This window comes from Taudactylus pleione, unplaced genomic scaffold, assembly GCF_031769625.1.
Source record: "Taudactylus pleione unplaced genomic scaffold, aTauple2 ptg000248l, whole genome shotgun sequence".
NCBI lineage: Eukaryota > Metazoa > Chordata > Amphibia > Anura > Myobatrachidae > Taudactylus > Taudactylus pleione.
Window position 1 is genome coordinate 1347061 of NW_028284650.1, and position 20263 is coordinate 1367323.

Consider the following 20263-nt stretch of genomic DNA (forward strand, 5'->3'; position numbering starts at 1 on the left):
GGGCACATTGACTAATTTATATATTTGAATAAGTAGCTGAAGTTGTGCAAGGGTTAAAGAGCCCTGAGCAACAAATTTGACATTCGGAATCCACAGACGGAGGTCACTTACATGTGACGCACTTGTAATTGGCCTTGCTCAATAAGGTTTTGGAGATTAAATAGGGTGGTAAAGTGGGCACAGTCACCAATTAACACATTTGAATAAGTAGCTGTGTTGTGCAATGGTCAAATACTGTAGCCTTGGTCAACAAATGTGACACTTGGAACTCACACAGTGGGGTCACTTACATATGACCCATTTGCAATTGGCCAAGCCCAACAAGGTTTTGGGCATGAACTAGGGTGGTAAATTGAGGTTAAGGTTTTTGGCATGAAATAAGTGGTAAAGTGGGCAAAGGTCCCAGATTTTCTATAATTGAATAAGTTTCTGTAGTTGTACAAGGGTTAAATAGCCTTGGGCACCGCTTTGACACGTGACATCCACACAGGGTGGTCACTTACATATGAGCCACTTGCAATTGACCTTGCCCAACAAGTTTTTGGGTATGAAATATGGTGGTAAAGTTGGCCCAATCACTATATTCACTCTAAACAGTCATATTTCAAGAATCTCATCTCCTCCCTGTCCTATTATCACCAGTGTCTCTTTTCCACCTTTAACTCCCTCCTCTGCCCACCCCCTCCTTGTCTCCCCTCCTTGCTCTCTGCCACTGACTTTGCTACCTATTTCACATCTAAAATGATTCTATACGTCAGGGCATCATATCCGACCAGTCCCCCAGCTCCCCACCTCCTCCTTTCCTGGATCACCCCTCTCCATCCATTTAACCGACTCTGACATCCTTCTCCCCTGTGACTGGAGAGGAAGTTAAGGCCCTTATCCAGTCCTCCCCCCCTTCCACCTATCCCCTCCTCCGCTACCTCTCTCCTTCTGCCTGCTAACATCTTGCCCACCTCCTTAATCTCTCCCTATCTTCTGGCACTGTTCCTTCTGCAATTAAGCATGCCCTTGTCTCCCCCATTCTTAAATAAACCTAACCTTGATCCTAACATTCTCTCTAACTACCGACCAATCTCTCTCCTCCCTTTTGCCTCCAAACTCCTTGAGCGTATTGTTTACAACAGCCTCACCACATTTCTTTCCTCCCACTCCCTCCTTGACCCTTTTCAGTCTGGCTTCCGTTCTCTCCACTCCACTGAAACCGCCTTCACAGATGTCAGCAACGACCTCCTTGCTGCCAAATCCAAGGGCCACTACTCCCTGCTCATTCTCCTTGACCTCTCTGCTGCTTTTCACACTGTGGACCACCCTCTACTGCTGCATATCCTTCACTCCCTTGGTCTACGTGACACTGCTCTCTCCTGGCTGTCCTCCTACCTCTCTGACCGTTCCTTCTCTTTTTCCTCTCACGACGACTCCTCCACGCCACAGCCTCTTACAGTAGGTGTTCCCCAAGGTTCTGTTCTTGGATCTCTCCTATTCTCTCTCTATACATCTTATCTAGGTAAACTCATCAGCTCTTTTGACCTCCATTATCATCTCTATGCTGATGATACTCAGATCTACCTTTCCTCACCTGATCTTTCCCCCTCTCTACTGACTTGTATATCCAACTGTCTCTCTGCTATCTCTTCCTGGATGTCCCAGCGATTTCTCAAACTTAATATGTCTAAGACTGAGCTGATAGTCTTCCCACCCTCCCACATAACATCATGTCCCACTATTTCTTTATTAATAGATGGCATAACTATCTCATCTAGTCCCAAAGTACGTTGTCTTGGAGACATCTTGGACTCTTCCCTCTCCTTCAAACCACACATTCAGAACCTCTCGCAGTCCTGTCGTTTCCATCTCAAGAATATTTCCAAGATCAGCCCCTTTCTCAGCAAGGATGCTACCAAAACCCTCATACATTCACTGGTCATGTCCAGATTGGACTACTGTAACCTTCTCCTAGCTGGCCTCCCCAAATCCCAGCTCTCTCCTCTCCAGTCTGTGCTCAATGCTGCTGCTCGGCTCATCTTCCTCTCCAAACGCTCTACTACATCTGCCTCCCCTCTTTTGCAAGCCCTCCACTGGCTCCCATTCCCTTTCAGAAAACAATTCAGGGTTCTCACACTCACTTACAAAGCGCTCACCCCTTCCTCTCCCATTTACATCTCTGATCTCATCTCCCTTCACTCTTCTGTACGCCCTCTTTGTTCACTTAATACGCGCCGCCTTTCATGCCAATTGATTACTTCCTCCCACTCCCGCCTCCAAGATTTTACCCGTGCTGCTCCCACCTTTGGAATTCCCTCCCTCTCCCCATCAGACTCTGCACCTCTCTACAATCTTTGAAACAAGCTCTCAAGACCCACTACTTCATTAAAGCCTTCCAGCTCTCATTCTAACTTGCTGCTACATCTTCCTTTCTCCCCGCCTACCCCATTCTGTGTCACTTCTGTTTGTGTACCCCTCCCTTTAAGAATGTAAGCTCTTTCGAGCAGGGCCCTCTACCCTCTTGTGCTTCTCCCTACTGTCATTTAATTTATCTTACTCCCCACTAGGGCAACTGACACTTGGCTGCTTATGTGGGCGTAAAGGTCGCTAATATAGCAATGTTTATTATCCATGTACTGTATTGTAATGTATTGTATTGTAATGTAAGTCACTGGTTACTTATTTGTCTATATAGTTTGTAAGGTGCTACGGAACACTTGTGGCGCCATATAAATAAATGATGATAATAATAAAAATAATAAGTAGCTATAGTTGTGCAAGGGTTAAATAGCCTTGGGCAACAAATATGACACTTGGAAACCACAGAGGGCGGTCACTTACATATAACCCTCATGCAATTGGCTTTGTCCAATAAGGTTTTAGGCATGAAATAGGGTGGTAAAGTGGGCATGGAAACCAGATATTATACACATGAATAAGTAGCTGTAGTTGTGTGAGGGTTAAATAGCCGTGGGCAACAAAATTTGACACTTGGAGTTCACAGAGGAAGGTCACATACATATAACCTTAATGCAATTGGGCTGGCCTAACAATGTTTTAGGCATGAAATAGGGTGGTAAAGTGGGCACAATACCTATATATGTGAATAAGTAGCTGTAGTTGTGCAATGGTTAAATAGCCTTGGGCAACAAACTTGTATTTTGCCTGGTACAGCTAGGCTTTGGGCATGTAATAGGCTGGCAAAGTGGGCACAGGAACCACATTATACCATTTTGAACAAGTATTGTAGCTGTAGTGATGCAAGGGTTAAATAGCCTTGGGCCCCAAGTTTGACACTACCAACCAGTAGCATGAGGTCACTTTCTCGTGACCCACTTGTATTTTGCCAGGCCCAATAAGGCTTTGGGTATGAAATAGGCTGGCAAAGGGTATCGGTATGATTTACCGCTGGACCCATGCCCGGCAGTTGGAATCCTGACAGAGGCATCTCGGCAGAAAAGGAAATCCCGATCATTAAAGGTAAGTATATACTAACCTATTTCGACCCCCATAACCCTTCCTTCGCGGTGCCTTACCCTAACCTTCCCCCCAGTGCCTAACCCTAATCCCCTCTCTAAGTGCCCAAACCTAACCACCCTTCCCCGCCGCCTAAACCTAAGTCCCCTGAGGGGGTGCCTAATGCTGACTCCCCCTTCCCATAGCCTACACCTAAACTCCCAGGGGGGGTGTTTAACCCTAAGTCCCCCCCCGGGAACCCTAAACCTAACTCTCCCCCCCTGTGGCTATCCGCGCTCGGCGTCCCTTCGATCGGGATGCCGGGCGTCGGGCTCCGAGTGTATGTCTAATGACAGGCGTCGGCATATCGATGCCTGCCTTTAGACCCTTGCCGGGATATGACAGTCAGGAAGCCGGCTATCGGGATTAGGTCCGCCGGCTTCCCGACTGAATACCTGGCAAAAAGTGAGCACACGTACAGATTGTATTGATTTGAATAAGTAGCTGTAGTTTTGCAAGGGTTAAATAACCTTGGACCACAAAAATTACACTTGTATCAAACAGATGGGGGTCACTTACATATGACCCACTTGTATTTTGCATGGCCAACAAATGTTTTGGCCATAAAATAGGCTGTCGAAGTAGGCAAAGGCACCATATTTTACCATTTTGAATAAATAGCTGTAGTGTTTCAAGGATTAAATATCTTGAGCCATTAATATGACATTTGATACCAACACCTACATATGAACCACTCAAACAACAGATACCAACACCTACATATGAACCACTCATATTTTGCCTGGTCCAATTAGGTTTTGGGCATGAAATAGGCTGCCACATTTAGGCACAGGTACAGATTGTATTGATTTCAATAAGTAACTGTAGTTTTGCAAGGGTTAAACAGACTTGGGCCACAAATTTGACCTATGCAACCAACAGAGGGAGGTCACTTACTTGTCACACACTTGTATTTTGCCTGGCCCAACAAGGTTTTGGACATTGAATAGGCTGGCAAAGTGGGCACAGATTGTATTGATTTGATTATGTAGTGTAGCTGTAGTTTTGCAAGGGTTCAATAGCCTTGGGCCACTAATTTGACACTTGAAACCAACAGAGGGGGTCACTTACACATGACTCAATTGTATTTTGCCTGGCCCAACAAGGTTTTAGGCATGAAATAGGCTGGCAAAGTGGGCACAGCACCATAATTTACCATTTTGAATAAATGGCTGTAGTGTTGCAAGGGTTAAAAAACCTTGGGTCACTAATTTGACACTTCCAACCAACAGTAGGAGGTGACTTACTCGTGATCCACTTGTATTTTACCTGGTACAACTAGGTTTTGGGCATGAAAAAGGCTGGCAAAGTGGGCACAGGTACCCCATTATACTATTTTGAATAAGTATTTGTAGTGATGCAAGGGTTAAATAGCATTGGGACACTAATTTGACACTTAAAACCAACAGAGGAGGTCAGTAACACATAAACCACTTGTATTTTGCCTGGCCCAAAAAAGGTTTGTGCATGAAATACAGCAGGCTGCTTAATTTGGGCACAGGTAGAGATTATTTTGATTTGAAAAAGTAGCTATAGTTTTGCAAGGGTTGAATAGCCTTGGGCCACAAATTTGAACTTTGCAACCTACAAAAGGGGGGTCACTTACATTATTTTATTTATTTATTAACAGTTTCTTATATAGAGCAGCATATTCCGTTGTGCTTTACAATTGCAAACATTAATAGACCAAAACTGGGTAATAACAGACCAATATAAAGGTAGGAAGGCCCTGCTCGCAAGCTTACAATCTATAGGGAAAAAGGCATTGATACACAAGTACAGGTGCTATATATTGCATTTTGGTCCAGCCAGAATGCACAGTTTCTTGGTGGGCTGCATGATCCATTCACACCGGAATGTCGGCCAAATGTCATGAGGATGTGAGAGAAAGAGGATGTGTGAGGTTTTGTGTGGACTGCGAAAGGGGATGTAATTAGATATGGAAGCTATGAAGGTTATGTGGGCCGTTCTGGGATTTGATAAGCTTGCCTGAAGAGGTGAGTTTTCAGGGATCGCTTGAAGGATTGGAGACTAGAGGAAAGTTGTATTGTGCGTGGTATGGCATTCCATAGAGTGGGTGCAGCCTGAAGAAAGTCCTGTAACCGTGAGTGAGTGGGAGCAAGTAATGCGTGGGGATGAGAGAGCAAATCTTGTGCTGAGCGGAGAGGTCGGGTAGGGAGATATTTTGAGATGAGTGAAGAAATGTATGTTGGTGTGGTTTGGTTAATAGCTTTATGTGTAAGTAAGATTATTTTGTTTTGAATACAGTAGAAAACCGGCAACCAATGGAGGGACTGACAGAGCAGGGCAGCAGACGATGAACGTTTGGCAAGGAAGATAAGCCATGCTGCTGCATTCATAATTGATTGTAATGGCGATAGCCTGTTTTTGGGAAGACCAGTAAGAAGGCCATTGCAATAGTCAATGCGGGAAATAATGAGTGCATGGATTAGAGTTTTTGCAGCGTTTTGTATGAGATATGGTCAAATTTTGGATATGTCTTTTAGATGTATGTAACATGATTTTGAGACAGATTGAATGTGGGGAACAAAGGACAGTTCAGAGTCAAGTATGACTCCTAGGCAGCAAGCTTGTGGGGCAGGGTGGATTGTCGAGTTATCAACAGTGATAGAGAGATCAGGTTGGTAACTGTTATTGGCTGGTGGAAATATAATTAATTCTGTTTTAGAAATATTAAGTTTCAGGTGGCGAGATGACATCCAAGATGAAATGGCAGAAAGACATTCAGTGACACGGACGAGTACAGATGGTGATAAATCTGGGGAAGATAGGTAGATTTGAGTATCCTCCGCATACAGATGGTACTGAAATCCAAAAGAGCTGATTAGTGGTATAGATTGAGAATAACAGAGGCCCTAAGACAGAGCCTTGCAGTACTTCAACTGATAGAGGTAGCGAAGAGGAGGCAGAATCAGCAAATGAACAGTAAAAGAGCGACCAGATAGGTTGGAAGAGAACCAAGAAAGAGCCGTGTCCTTAAGACCTAGGGATTGTAGTGTTTGTATGAGAAGAGAGTGGTCAACAGTGTCAAAAGCAGCAGAGAGATCTAGAAGAATTAGGAGTGAGTAATGGCTTTTAGCCTTGGCAGTGACCAGATCATTTACTACCTTAGTCAGTGCTGTCTCTGTGGAGTGTTGGGAATGGAAGCTGGACTGAAGTGGGACCAATAAGTTGTGTGAGTTAAGAAAGTGTGTGAAGCTGGTGTAGACAAGTCTCTCAAGTAGCTTGGAGGGGCATGGGAGCTGGGAGATAGGACAGTAATTTGAGAGAGTGTTGGATTCAGAGTTTTGTTTTTTCAGAATAGGAGTAATCATTGCATGCTTGAACAGTGATGGAAAGTTGCCAGTAGAGAGAGAGAGAGATTACAGATTTTAGATAGGGTTGGGATAAGCACAGGAGACAGAGCTTTACTGATTTGTGAGAGTATAGGATCTAGAGAAGAGGTAATAGAGTAGGAGGATAAGACGAGTGTTGATACTTCATCTTCATTTGTGAGATCAAATGAAGAGAATGTGCCATAGGATTCAGGTAGGGAATTGAGCAGGTCACTAGCTGAGGAAGAACATACAATTTCATTTCGGATCTCATCAATCTTGTCCCTAAAATAGGAAGCAAAATCTTGTGCACAGATAGTAGGAGGTGGTTTGGGTGAGGGAGGGGTAAGAAGCAGTTTAAATGTATTAAAAAGTCGCTTGGGGTTAGAGGCTTGAGCAGAGATAAGAGATTGGAAATATGTTTGTTTGGCAGTATCCAGAGCAGTACGATAAGAGTTGTAGATAGTCTTATATGTGAGCAAGTCAGTTGGAGTATGAGACTTTCGCCACTGACTTTCTTGTATTTTGCCTTGCCCAAAAAGATTTTGAGCATGTAATTGGCTTGTAAAGTGAGCAGAGGCACCAAATTATACCATTTTGAATAAGTAGCTGTAGTGTTTCAAGGGTTAAATAGCCTTGGACAACAAAAATGACACTTGAAACAAACAGAGTGGGGTCACTTACATATGATCCACTTGTATTTTGCTTGGCCCAAAAGGGTTTTGGGCATGAAATAGGCTGGCAAAGTGGACATAAGGCACCAAATTATATATTTTTTAATAAGTAGCTGTAGTGTTGCAAGGGTTAAATAGCCTTTTGCCACAAATTTGACAATTCCAACCAACAGCAGGAGGTCACTTACTTATGACTCACTAGTATTTCACCTGGCCTAACAAGGTTTCAGGCATGAAATGGGCTGGTAAAGTGGGCACAGGTACAGATTGTATTAATTTGAACAAGTAGCTGTAGATTTACATGGGTTAAATACCCTTGGGCCACAAATTTGACACTTGCAACCAACGGAGCACTTACATAAATAGCGGGACCCAGCACCAGCAGGTGAGAGTAGAAATCTACCTGTGCTGCACAGAATGTTGAAGACACTTACAATGCACTGTTTGTTATGCAGAAGAAGTTAGAATGCCCCATATGATTTACACAAAGGAGAAGAAAATGGATTAACTCTATCACTTTTCCTAATGAGAGAATATCCTCCATCATAAACAGTATTCTGGCAACTACAATAAAGACACTTTCAGGCCCCCATTTATCAACATAGTATATTTCCTTTAGCTCTCGCTTGGGGTTATGACTTCTTTTTTGCATTTAACAAACAGCGGTAATCAAAGATGGCTAGAGCACTGAAGTCCCCATTGACGGCAATGGGCACCAGTCGCGGCCCTTCTGGCTTCAGCAAAGCCTTCCAGCCACTGCTGGGTCCCCGTGTCGCACATGCGTATTACACAAGACCCTGTCGCTACCAGCGTGAGGTTGCCAGCAGCCCAGCGGAGGACATCGCAGAGGAGGAGGAATTCGCGGGTCCTCGCTGGAGGGGTAAGTATTGGTAAATAACAGTGAATTTTTTGTTTGTATCACAGTGTTCCTAAATTATAAATTGTGCTGGTGTTTACCTTCATTGATAAATGGGGGCCTCAGTTTCCACAACAAAATCGCAAGCCTAGGGACAATATATTCAGAGACAAAGTTTCCCTGCATCCGGGCCGCCCGAGGACGTCACTTCCGGCCACGTTCGGAAAAGATAAACAGAAGGAAAAGACTGCAACTCATGTCAGATCCGAGGGACCACCATTAGGTGTACATGACAGAGCGTATGACACATCAGAGAATACGCAAAGCTACAGTCTCTTCCCACACCGGATCTCTTCAAACCGGTACCGGAAGGGACTGGCTGCACGGCTATTTAAAGTGAATTCATTTCTCATTACCACCGAGAAAGGGACAAATGGTCCCAAAACGCATTGAAAGGATTGGTGATGGAGCAACTACTACTGTGCTGTTTCTCTGAGGACTTACATAGGGCCCCCGGAGCCACTCCCGTGCTGAGATTACAGTTCCGCATATTATAATTTTAAGGGCATGCGTGTGGCATCCATTCAGTGCTGGTAGATGGCTGGGGCAGCCCAGCTGCTGACAGAAAACTGGGCTTGTCCCCAGCCTGACATGAAATGGGAGGCGTGCCATACGGGCATGCCCCCAAGTAACGTCATCTAGGAATCGTTGCATATGGAAAGTAGGCCATGCCCCTTTATCGATGGCGCCCAGCTTTGCCAAGCGAGCAGAGTAACAGGCACGGTCCCTTTCTTGCATAGGGCCCTGGACTCAGACCTATGCGAGTGGGTCGGCTCTAAAGTCTCATGGTGCATACACACGGTCAAATTTCCTGTCAGATCTGAACGATAACGATTTTAAAAATCATTCAAATCTGACAGAAAATCTGACATGAGCCTTCAACGATGAACGATGCGCGTTCCCGCTTGTCAGATAACGATATCTGAATCTGATGTGTTTGCAGTCAGATTTGGACGATTCCATTTATTTTAATGCAGTCAGAAATCGTTCAAACTGTTCGTAGAATCGTTCAAATTGTTGCTCAAATCCTTCATCTGATACATCTGACCGTGTGTATGCACCATCAGTCTGCAGCAGCAGCCCTGAGCAGCATCATTCAATGAGGGGTGAGAGGAATGGAGGGATGAAGTAGAGTCAGGTAAAGGTGAACAGGCAGGGAATGACGTATGAAAAGAGAGAGGTGGTAAAAATATATCTGCTGGTGTAGAGGCAGGAGAATAGCAATATAGGCAGATAATGAGAGTGGTGAGGGGAATGAGGTGGGTAAGAAGGATGAGTATGGGGCAGCTAAAGTGGGATGAGAAGTTTCAATATTTAGGTTAGTGTCTCCAGCGGAGACTGCAGGAGATCACAGGTAAGACTACAAAAGACCCAGAAAAGTGAGATTTCAAAATGAGAGAGGGCGGGAGAGACAGTTTGGGAAGGGGCAGAACACGCCAGTGCATAGGAACAGTAATGTCATAATCACCATCTAATAGAGACACATAACTCATTAGACACATACACCGTCTCAGTTCAGTCTGAATGGAGGATGAGTTCTTGTATAAAGTAAAATATCAATAACTGCATTGGTAGGAATCCCGAAACTGATATTGTCCCTATATTAGGAGCGTCACAAGCAGCAGGATGTGACGCCTTGGAGGACTCCTCCCTCATAGACCAGAGGTTTCCCATTTGGTCCGCTCGCACTGTATAAGAGGAGGACTTTGCTGTAATTGTAACAGTATTGTTCTCTTTACAGCGAGTGATACAATACAAGTGATTAAAAAGCAACATGTCTGGCAGAGGTAAAGGCGGAAAGGGGCTCGGAAAAGGAGGAGCCAAGCGCCACAGGAAAGTGCTGCGGGATAACATCCAGGGCATCACCAAGCCTGCCATTCGCCGTCTTGCCCGGAGAGGAGGCGTGAAGCGCATTTCTGGTCTCATTTATGAGGAGACCCGTGGGGTGCTGAAGGTCTTCCTGGAGAACGTTATCCGGGACGCCGTCACCTACACCGAACACGCCAAGAGGAAAACAGTCACCGCTATGGATGTGGTGTACGCTCTGAAACGCCAGGGCCGCACTCTCTATGGATTCGGGGGCTGAACACTGATGTACATTGAATACTATCACCCACACAAAGGCCCTTTTCAGGGCCGCCTATTTCTTCTATGAGAGCGCTATAATTATTCCCTTGTACTATTATATGTATCTTGTCCTGGCTGACGCCTGACCTTATACAGAGTCCTAATATAAGCCTGTTTGCTGGTTTATATTTAGATCGTTACTAGTAAATTATGGGGAAACGACAGCTTATAGGTGAAATCTGCACGTAGTCACTCTCTGTCGGTCTTGTAAATGTATCGAGTGAGTACATTAAAGCATTGTCCTATGGGTGTCCCTATGTTAGATTATTACGGCCTCTGTTTCTATGATGGCACAAATCAGTGTATGTGGCTGACTAGTTCTAGACTGATAATTACACTGTTTATAAAGAAACAACCGCAATGGTCAGTGCTTCTTTAAACGTTAACTGTAGGAAATCCCTTTTAAAAGAAAAGTATTGACAAACCCCTTTCTGCCTGGGAAGGGCTCCTGCTCTATTTTGTGTAAAGAATTACACATTGCATACATTTATATCAGCATTAAGATCCATTTTCAGACATACCCTCCTTTAAAAGTAATTTGTCAAATGTCAGAGCATTACACTGGTTTAAGACAGAGTTTTATCTTCTAGAGCAGTAAATGTGAATAACATTGGTGGTATGTCATGTTTGCAACTGAATGTAAATGTAGCAATGAACGTGCTTTATACAGTTACAATATGGGCTATGGAAGCCTTAGCCTTTATTGTAACAGTATCATATGTATCAGAAGATAGAACCACTAAACCACACTGGAATTACAACACACTGCACAAAGGAATAGAGATATTGAGTGTTTTGAAGACATATTAGTAAATGAGTCAGTCAGTCTATCTGACAATTATTAAAATAGCCAGATTGTTTTCAGTCGTCTAGCGACAATCAGAAGCCAAACTAACGCTGCTCCTGGTTTGGTAGAAGACTGTTTAGGCTTTCTTACCCACACAGACACGTTCCTAGAGCGGTGACTCGGACTCCTGCTGGAAAAATACAAGAGTGAGACAGGGCTATACAGCCCATTCATCCGGTTCCCACGGTGGGGTGGCATTTGATGAGGCTGATAATAGATTGGGTAACTGCTTCTCGGAGATGGCTATTGCCCCAGCCACCCCCGAAAATATCTGGTGGCTAAAGTTACCCTGCGGAGGAAGTCTCTGAAAAGTTTTGCTAAAGCCCCGGGGGGAAGAACAACATATTATTCTAATGGTCATTACAAATGCATGTTCATTCCCAGAGACACCCCAAAATAATCTATTATGATATTTGTCTGGATGTGAAAAGATTTCCTTATGTCCAGCGTATTTGAGGAGAGTGGTAGGTAGGCTGGAATATAGCCCTGTAAACGCTGTGCGAGAGTCGCCTCTGGTTGGTGCGTGGGGTTAGGTCCGGGACCTAGACTATGGGTGATGGGGCGACCTGAGTTAGCTGCCGGCTATAACTTCTTACAGTGCTCCAATAGGTCTTGCACCTCTGATAATGTAAAGCTGACTGCTACAGACTACAGTATGTATTCCGGGAATACATACTATTGCAGTCCGCCTCCTAATCACATTACTATTGCCGACTGTAATGAGGGTAATTGAAATGTATGGGACTCCTTATGTATCAATTTCAATATACATTTAAATATATCTACCTAGGGTAAGTGTCATCAGCATTTTTTCCAAGAAGTGGAGTTTTTAAGGGGGATTTATTTTTTTTATCACTTCTGCTTGATACCAAGAAGAAACGTTCACTCGCTTGTACTAGGAATAGGCAATTTATGGCATTATAACTGATGGTGACCTTCACATGCCAGGCTGCCACAGATGTAACATGCCCTAACAGAACACCTTTAGGCTGGGATGTGTAGTTTGTACAATGGTGAGCAAAAACTCAGCAACCCTTCCTGCATTCACTTCCAGAATCTGGAAAAGTAGGCTGGACGTTTAAACGGCGGGATTTTTGAAAAAGCGGTTTTATTTTTATTTTTTAAAGCCAATCGGTGGAGAGGGCAGGACTAATTCTATCCAATCAGCGTGAAGCACTCTTTATATATAGGTTTGCTAAACGCTGTTGTGTCACTGTCTGTGTATTTAGTCACTTTGGAGGAATAATGGCCAGGACAAAGCAGACCGCCCGCAAATCTACAGGAGGGAAAGCTCCCCGTAAGCAGCTGGCAACCAAGGCTGCCCGGAAGAGCGCCCCAGCTACTGGCGGCGTGAAGAAGCCTCACCGCTACCGACCCGGGACTGTTGCTCTCCGAGAGATCCGTCGCTACCAGAAATCCACTGAGCTGCTGATCCGTAAGCTGCCCTTCCAGCGACTGGTGAGAGAGATCGCCCAGGATTTCAAGACCGACCTGCGCTTCCAGAGTTCTGCTGTCATGGCCCTACAAGAGGCCAGCGAGGCTTATCTGGTCGGGCTCTTCGAGGACACCAACCTGTGCGCCATCCACGCCAAGAGGGTGACCATCATGCCCAAAGACATCCAGCTGGCCCGCAGGATCCGAGGGGAGAGGGCATAGGTGGTACTCGGCACTCCTATGCACACAAAAAAACCACAAAGGCTCTTTTCAGAGCCACCACATCTTTCTAAGCGAGCTGAAGCATAAACTACATATTAGTTTGAGCAACAGGATACTAGGTAATCCTCAACTCCGCTCTCCAACTAGGTGGGTAAGAAAGTACAAAACTCCCATTAAAAGTCGGAGCTCAAAGCGCATTATCTGTCTTCCCCGTCTCCTTCCTGGCAGCCTGTCGCTGTTTTGGATGGCGACAGGAGCCTCTTTATGGGGGGAAAATAAAATGCGGTGCACCAACAAAACCCGCAGTCACTTGCATGAAAACAACCCCCCATGATGGAGGATATATTACATTAGAGCTTGAAAGTTCCACAGCACAGGGATTGTTTTTCCCTTTGGACTCACTCTCCGCGATATTTTGATAGTCAAAGAAAACAAATATATACTACACTGTGGATCATAAAAATGATAGGTGCGCCAGATTCCAGACCCCTTCTGTACAAACTATTTGGAAATGTGAGGTTGTCTTTAAATAATCTCAATTGTGAGGTCAGCAACAACCCTAATGGTATTGTATTTACTTGATTTTAACTTGCCAGAAAGCCGTCAATATTTTATTTCCTTTCAGTGGTTACACCACAATTCCATCATGTTAAATTAATCTTCTCACGTTCATGGAAAAAAAAAAAAGGGAAACCGAGCGCAATTCATTTTACACTAGCAACTTTATTAAATTGAAATCCGTATGCACTTACACTATGAGCATGTATATAAATCAGCCTACCAGATATAAGATACAGTAGATAAAGGTCTTTTGTGAGAAGAGGTGATGATAAAGAAAAAAGGACTATTACTAGACTTGTGCCATAACAGATCAGAGCTTCTATACATGAGGGAGCGTTTTAGCAGCAGTAGTCTTTAATGGACGTGTGTATAGAGCAGAGCCTCCTCTGCACAGCAGCTATCCCCAATCTGGATGGAATGTTGGGGATGGGGTAAAACAAAGCGCTGCTGAGCAGCCAGGCGTCACTACAATAAGAAACAATGGCCGTGTTCTAGGCTCTCGTAGGAAGACGTGGGTGGCTCTTAAAAGAGCCTTTGTTCTATTACAGAGACATCGGTTTTGTAGTGGAAGTTGCCAGGATTACATTACTTGCTCTTGGCCGACTTGTGACTCTCCGTCTTCTTAGGCAGTAGCACGGCCTGGATGTTGGGGAGGACCCCTCCCTGAGCGATGGTCACTCCACCGAGTAGTTTGTTTAGCTCCTCATCATTGCGTACGGCGAGCTGGAGGTGGCGGGGGATGATGCGGGTCTTCTTGTTGTCGCGGGCAGCGTTGCCTGCAAGCTCCAGTATCTCAGCCGTCAGATATTCGAGTACTGCGGCCAGGTAGACTGGTGCCCCGGCTCCCACACGCTGTGCATAGTTTCCCTTCCTCAACAGCCGGTGAACGCGGCCAACAGGAAACTGGAGACCGGCCCGAGAAGAACGAGTCTTTGCCTTAGCCCGGGTCTTGCCGCCCTGTTTCCCTCTTCCAGACATGATCGATTTACAAGCGCAAATAAAATCTAAATGAATTATAAGCCAGCCATACTCCTTATATTCCAAACAGGAAATCCAGTGCTTGCTCTGTGATTGGTCCCCTTTACACAATGTCCAATGCAGTTTAGGGTCATGCACAAACCAATCAGCATTTAGAGGGTGGAGTTATGTTGCCGTTCGACATTTGAAAAAAAACAAAACCGTCTACCCAATAGTACATCCTGAAGGGCTAAAGCCTCATTTGCATGGACTGACTATAAATGGAGCAGATCTGGGCCGTGTCAGCAACACATTTTCTACATTGTCGAAAGAGATTTTGTCTGTTGCTTCGAAATGCCTGAGCCTGCGAAGTCTGCGCCAGCGCCCAAGAAAGGCTCAAAGAAAGCGGTGACTAAGACCCAGAAGAAAGATGGGAAGAAACGTAGGAAGACCAGGAAGGAGAGTTACGCCATTTACGTGTACAAAGTGCTGAAGCAGGTGCACCCAGATACCGGCATCTCCTCCAAGGCTATGGGCATCATGAACTCCTTTGTGAATGATATCTTTGAGCGCATTGCAGGGGAAGCTTCCCGCCTGGCTCATTACAACAAGCGCTCCACCATCACCTCCCGGGAGATCCAGACCGCTGTACGCCTGCTGCTGCCGGGAGAGCTGGCTAAACACGCCGTGTCCGAGGGCACCAAGGCCGTCACCAAGTACACCAGCGCCAAGTGATCTGCTTTCCTTCTCCCTCCCACATGAACACAGGCTCTTCTAAGAGCCACCCACCTCCTCTCTTAACGGGCTGTAACTATCATGGTTTGTGCTGTGACCCTACTTATATACTTGGCTGAATCGCAGAAACCGAGGCTGTATAGCCTGAATCTCTTACATGCATAGTTTTCTTTGCACTCTGCTGGTTGCAAAAAAAATAGTTTCTTTCAGGGGAAACTATTTTTGAAGAGCTAAAATGTATCCAGAATAAAAACCATCCCTTATTTAGATAATAAAGTACGCCCTGATCTGCATTTTCCATGATTGTTAACGTAGGGAGTACAGAAAGACAGCCGGCCTTAGATATATCTATTACAGTGATTATATAAGGTGATCCTGTGCTTCGCTTGTAGCACACTTGGATGCAGGCAACATCCGAACAACTCACAGGACACGTCAGTGGCATCGTGTCTGTGAGATAAAATAGAGAGATGGTATAATACAAGCACCATAGGTCTGACTCCAACAATATAATACCAGATCTATACTGATAACATTAATTTACTAATCATTTTGGAGTAAAGCTGCATAGTAACTAGTGAGGTGCCGGCAAAATTGTGCATGATATTGATACATGCTACCTGTGAGACAGTGAATGACCGTCTATTGGAAATGACTATAATATAAAGCACTAATTACATGGAAGAGTGGGTCAGGCTTGGAGAAAGAAACCTAAATTAGGTACATAACAGCAAATGTTTTCATACACATACCCACCAAGATTAATTACATTTAATGTAGATTAGAGCTATCGCTATGTGTGATAAAAATTACAAGTGCTATTTAAACGAGCACAAATATGTGATCACAACCTTTGTTGATAAGAATCTGGATAAAATAATAACCGCACATTATCCACATCGTGCTGTAGACTAGAAATCACTATATTGCTATAATAGACTTACAATGATAATTTTATCATGAGTGCTGTTTTCACTGGCAGCGGAATTTGTAGGATAATTGTGGGACAGCTGCTGAGTTTGAAAGACAATAGAAAAAGCTACATGTTTCTGAATTTGAAATAGTATTCATAGTAAAAAAGAACTTGCAACACTATCCATTACAGTCTCAGGCAGCTGAAATGATACAATTAATGTTACTCTGCGGCTGATTTTCAGAGACTGCAATGTAATGGTAGTAAGTAGTTTCAAAGAGAGCTATGTCCTGTCTTTAGAAAAGAAAGGGAGGGATACAGATGGCTCCTCCTCTCAAAAATTGAAGGCTTCAATCAGGTCCGCCCTTTGTCTTAATAAAGGGCAGCTGGCAGCTGTGCTGCTTATACGGTTTCGTTTTTGTTACTGATTTGAACAGGTTTCAAGATGTCAGGAAGAGGCAAAGGCGGTAAAGGACTCGGGAAAGGAGGAGCCAAGCGCCACAGGAAGGTGCTGCGGGATAACATCCAGGGCATCACAAAGCCTGCCATCCGCCGTCTAGCCCGGAGAGGGGGCGTGAAGCGCATTTCTGGTCTCATTTATGAGGAGACCCGCGGGGTGCTGAAAGTGTTCCTGGAGAACGTGATCCGGGACGCCGTCACCTACACCGAGCACGCCAAGAGGAAGACTGTGACCGCTATGGATGTGGTCTATGCTCTCAAGCGCCAGGGCCGCACTCTGTATGGTTTTGGAGGTTAACTAGGTCCGGCTGATCTCGTTTTCAGAAACACAAAGGCCCTTTTAAGGGCCACCTACAACACTCCTGAAATGAGCTTGATGAACATACTGCTTTTGTTTGATTTATTTTTTTCCACGGTAAGCAGCATCATCAACGCATGATCTATAATGAACAGAATAACTTATTTGCTACAAATAAAGAATCCTGTTGCTTTTCGGCTAACCTGCAGTTTGTTCATTTATATATGATCATATGTATATGGCGCCACAAGTGTTCCGCATCACCTTTCACAGTGCATAAACAAATTAGTGAACAAGAAACCAGTGACTTCCTAGACAAGGACATGGTTTACAGACATTGCTGCATAAACGATCATAACACTAAGCAGCTGGGCGTCACTTCGGTGGAGATTAATGTTTACAATTGTAAAGCGCAACGGAATATGCTGCGCTATATAAGAAACGTAATAAATAAATGTGTTAGGTGCCCTTGAGGGTAGTAAATAATATTAGATAAAAGTATAAGGGAATGTTGTGCAGATGGCGCGCTGCTGCTTTCCCCAGCACTAGTCTTTAGCTCCGAGTAGTCGGCTAAAAGTAGAAACCAGCGCATCCGATATACCTTTCCCCAGCTGTCCTGCTGCAGCATCAGCTCTATTCTAGAACACTGCGTTACCACACAGAAATCACAAGCTTAAGGTAGTGACTGCTGCTCAGTAAGCCCAGGAGATTTCATTTCTATTTTACTGCATCTAATGACTCAATTGTACAGGGCGCCCCTTCCAGACCGTCATCTGCCTACAGCTCTGCCACGAGAGGGTGGGTGGCTCTGAAAAGAGCCTTTGGTGTGATAATAAGGAAGCGAGGCTGCGGCGATTGATCCATTACTTCTTTGTCGCAGCTTTCTTGGGCTTAGCTGCCTTCTTTGCAGGACTCTTGGCAGCTTTGGGCTTCACTGCTTTCTTAGCCGGACTCTTGGCAGTTTTGGGCTTCGCTGCCTTCTTGGCCGGGCTCTTGGCAGCCTTCTTAGGCTTCTTTGGGCTTTTGGCAGCAGCCGCCTTTGCTGGTTTCTTGACCTTCTTCGGGCTCTTGGCTGCACTCGGAGCTTTCTTGGGCTTCTTCGGGGATTTGGCCACTTTCTTTGCCGCAGGCTTCTTGGGCTTCAGAGATTTCTGGGCGGGCTTCTTGCTTTCAACCTGCTTCTTATTGAGCTTGAAGGAGCCGGAAGCGCCGGTGCCTTTCACCTGGGTGAGGATTCCTTTGGTCACCAAAGCTTTCACGCCCAGTTTGACGCGGCTGTTATTCTTCTCCACATCATAGCCTCCGGCAGCCAGAGCCTTCTTCAAGGCGGAAAGAGAAACCCCACTGCGCTCTTTAGAGGCAGCCACGGCTCTCACAATCAGCTCGGAGACACTGGGACCAGAAGACTTGGGGCTCTTCTTGGATGATCCTCCTGCAGCTTTCTTCGTCTGTCTTTTCTTTTTGGCTGCGTCCTCTGATGGAGCAGGGACGGCGGCAGCTGGTGCAGTTTCTGCCATTTTACGGAATGCTTCTGAGTATAACAACTAATAACAATACAACTATGATTTTGCTTATATACCCATCTGGCTGTGCTGTGATTGGCTGCTGAGCGTGGGGCGTTCTGTGTTCCCATTGGCAGAATATGTAGCCGTGTAAACCCTTCAATGTCTGTGTGTAAGGGACATTCTGGTGTCAACTTGTGTTTCCCTAGCGCAGAAAAATAGTCATTTATACGGCATGAGAAGAGAAACGAGCTGGCTATCTGCACCACACTTGTGCTCCATGGTCTCTCCTGGCCCTTTATGGTCAATGCTGGCTTTGATGTTGCGAAGGAAAACAGGAATAGCCACTGGCAGGTCACCCACACCAGGCTGCACATGCCCGGCATGTATCACATTTCTCCTTTTTTCTGCTGCTAAAATGTTCCATCGGGGCTTTTTTCTCTCCTTCTGGCCCTGGAGATAATGAAGGTGCTCTGCGGCACAATCTGTACAGAGCAGGGCACATATTGAAAGACAGAAATGTGATGTGTGGGCTCTTCATGATAAGGACAGATAGCACAGTCAGCTACAGATTAATCTTGCCTGGGATTCTCCGGGATGTGGAGAATGCTGGGGGCATTTTACCAAAATGTTCCTCTAGTGATCCACGTTGCTTGTCATTTCTGTGTATTTAATAAGATAAATGTGTCTGTAAAAAGAATGATGGCGGCCTGATCCCATTACTTTATGATTTGAAAAGGGAGAGATGGGAGCAATATGGGGAGACAAGAAGAACAGACGGTAGACTGGACAAATACAAAGCGGAATGATGGGAGAGTGTAGAAGGAAGAGGGAAAGACAGCCCTGCACAGCAGATAGCGAGCCAGCGAATGACGGGTCCAAATAAATACTAATGTTGTAATCCGGCCTAACATCCCTACTCACCCAGTATTGCATCAAGTGACCTGTATGAGCATATTAACATATACAATGTATCTGTCACCTCAGAGTCGTTGGTGTAAGATTCTGAGCTATCAATAAGGTGGTTATAGCTCGATTTGGGTATATGGCACCTAGCAGAGGAAATTGTGACCTGATGGATGGAAGATCAACAGAACAGGCAAAGAAGTGACATGAGTTCCTGGCTCATTATGTGCTAAAACTGTCTCCAGAATTCCTAGAGTGGGTGGCCGGCCGCAAACCATCCTTCTCATGCGTGGTGACTGAGTGTCCCAGATCCATGCTAGGTTCTATAGACCCTGAACCATTAAGCAAACTACCGGGTGCGGTTTGTAGCTTCGAGTTATGGACGTCAAATGATAATGACACATCTCCGCCGGTGCAGAGCATCTGGGACAGATCAGCCTGTGTTACCCCAAAGAGGAAGGATAGGAGCTTAGAAATGGATGAGTGTGGGGGGAGATGTTGTAGTAACAGGAGGATGGGGGAGATCTGATAACTGGATTTGATGTGATGATTATTATGCTATGTGTTCTTCTACTGGGTACTAACTAACTTGATGGGGAAAATAATGGAAACAACATAAACGAATATATTTTCCTTTGGTCGCATGTTTAAGTTATATCATATGTTGGATAACCATTTCTCTTGTCTCCTTTTTTCTCATATCATATGATATTTTATTCCCTATTACTAATTATATCTCAGTAATAACTAAGTATTTGCATGTTCAGGAGTCATGGACAGTAGAAATAGAACAGCCGAAAAATAATAAATAAGAATATTGAATGTGCAGATAGAAAAATTCAGGGATTATTATAGCCATAAAAAGGGTTTTATTTT

At 44.8% G+C, this 20263-nt stretch overlaps 6 protein-coding genes across 6 annotated transcripts; 4 read left to right on the plus strand and 2 right to left on the minus strand.

Annotated features, from left to right (window-relative positions):
* The first annotated feature begins 10200 nt into the window (after positions 1–10200).
* LOC148515486 (histone H4) lies at positions 10201–10512 on the plus strand. Its single transcript, XM_088479888.1, has one exon. The coding sequence runs from the start codon at positions 10201–10203 to the stop codon at positions 10510–10512; it is 312 nt and encodes a 103-aa protein (XP_088336014.1).
* Positions 10513–12629: 2117 nt separating this feature from the next.
* Positions 12630–13568, plus strand: LOC148515487 (histone H3). The gene has a single exon (XM_088479952.1). The coding sequence runs from the start codon at positions 12646–12648 to the stop codon at positions 13054–13056; it is 411 nt and encodes a 136-aa protein (XP_088336078.1). The 5' UTR covers positions 12630–12645; the 3' UTR covers positions 13057–13568.
* A 563-nt stretch (positions 13569–14131) lies between these two features.
* Positions 14132–14632, minus strand: LOC148515488 (histone H2A type 1-like). Its single transcript, XM_088479953.1, has one exon. The coding sequence runs from the start codon at positions 14593–14595 to the stop codon at positions 14203–14205; it is 393 nt and encodes a 130-aa protein (XP_088336079.1). The 5' UTR covers positions 14596–14632; the 3' UTR covers positions 14132–14202.
* Positions 14633–14899: 267 nt separating this feature from the next.
* LOC148515489 (histone H2B 1.1) lies at positions 14900–15362 on the plus strand. The gene has a single exon (XM_088479954.1). The coding sequence runs from the start codon at positions 14929–14931 to the stop codon at positions 15307–15309; it is 381 nt and encodes a 126-aa protein (XP_088336080.1). The 5' UTR covers positions 14900–14928; the 3' UTR covers positions 15310–15362.
* A 1305-nt stretch (positions 15363–16667) lies between these two features.
* LOC148515490 (histone H4) lies at positions 16668–16979 on the plus strand. The gene has a single exon (XM_088479889.1). It carries the CDS (start codon positions 16668–16670, stop codon positions 16977–16979), a length of 312 nt encoding a protein of 103 aa, XP_088336015.1.
* A 715-nt stretch (positions 16980–17694) lies between these two features.
* On the minus strand, positions 17695–18512 carry LOC148515491 (histone H1.5-like). Its single transcript, XM_088479955.1, has one exon. The coding sequence runs from the start codon at positions 18494–18496 to the stop codon at positions 17843–17845; it is 654 nt and encodes a 217-aa protein (XP_088336081.1). The 5' UTR covers positions 18497–18512; the 3' UTR covers positions 17695–17842.
* Positions 18513–20263: the final 1751 nt, after the last annotated feature.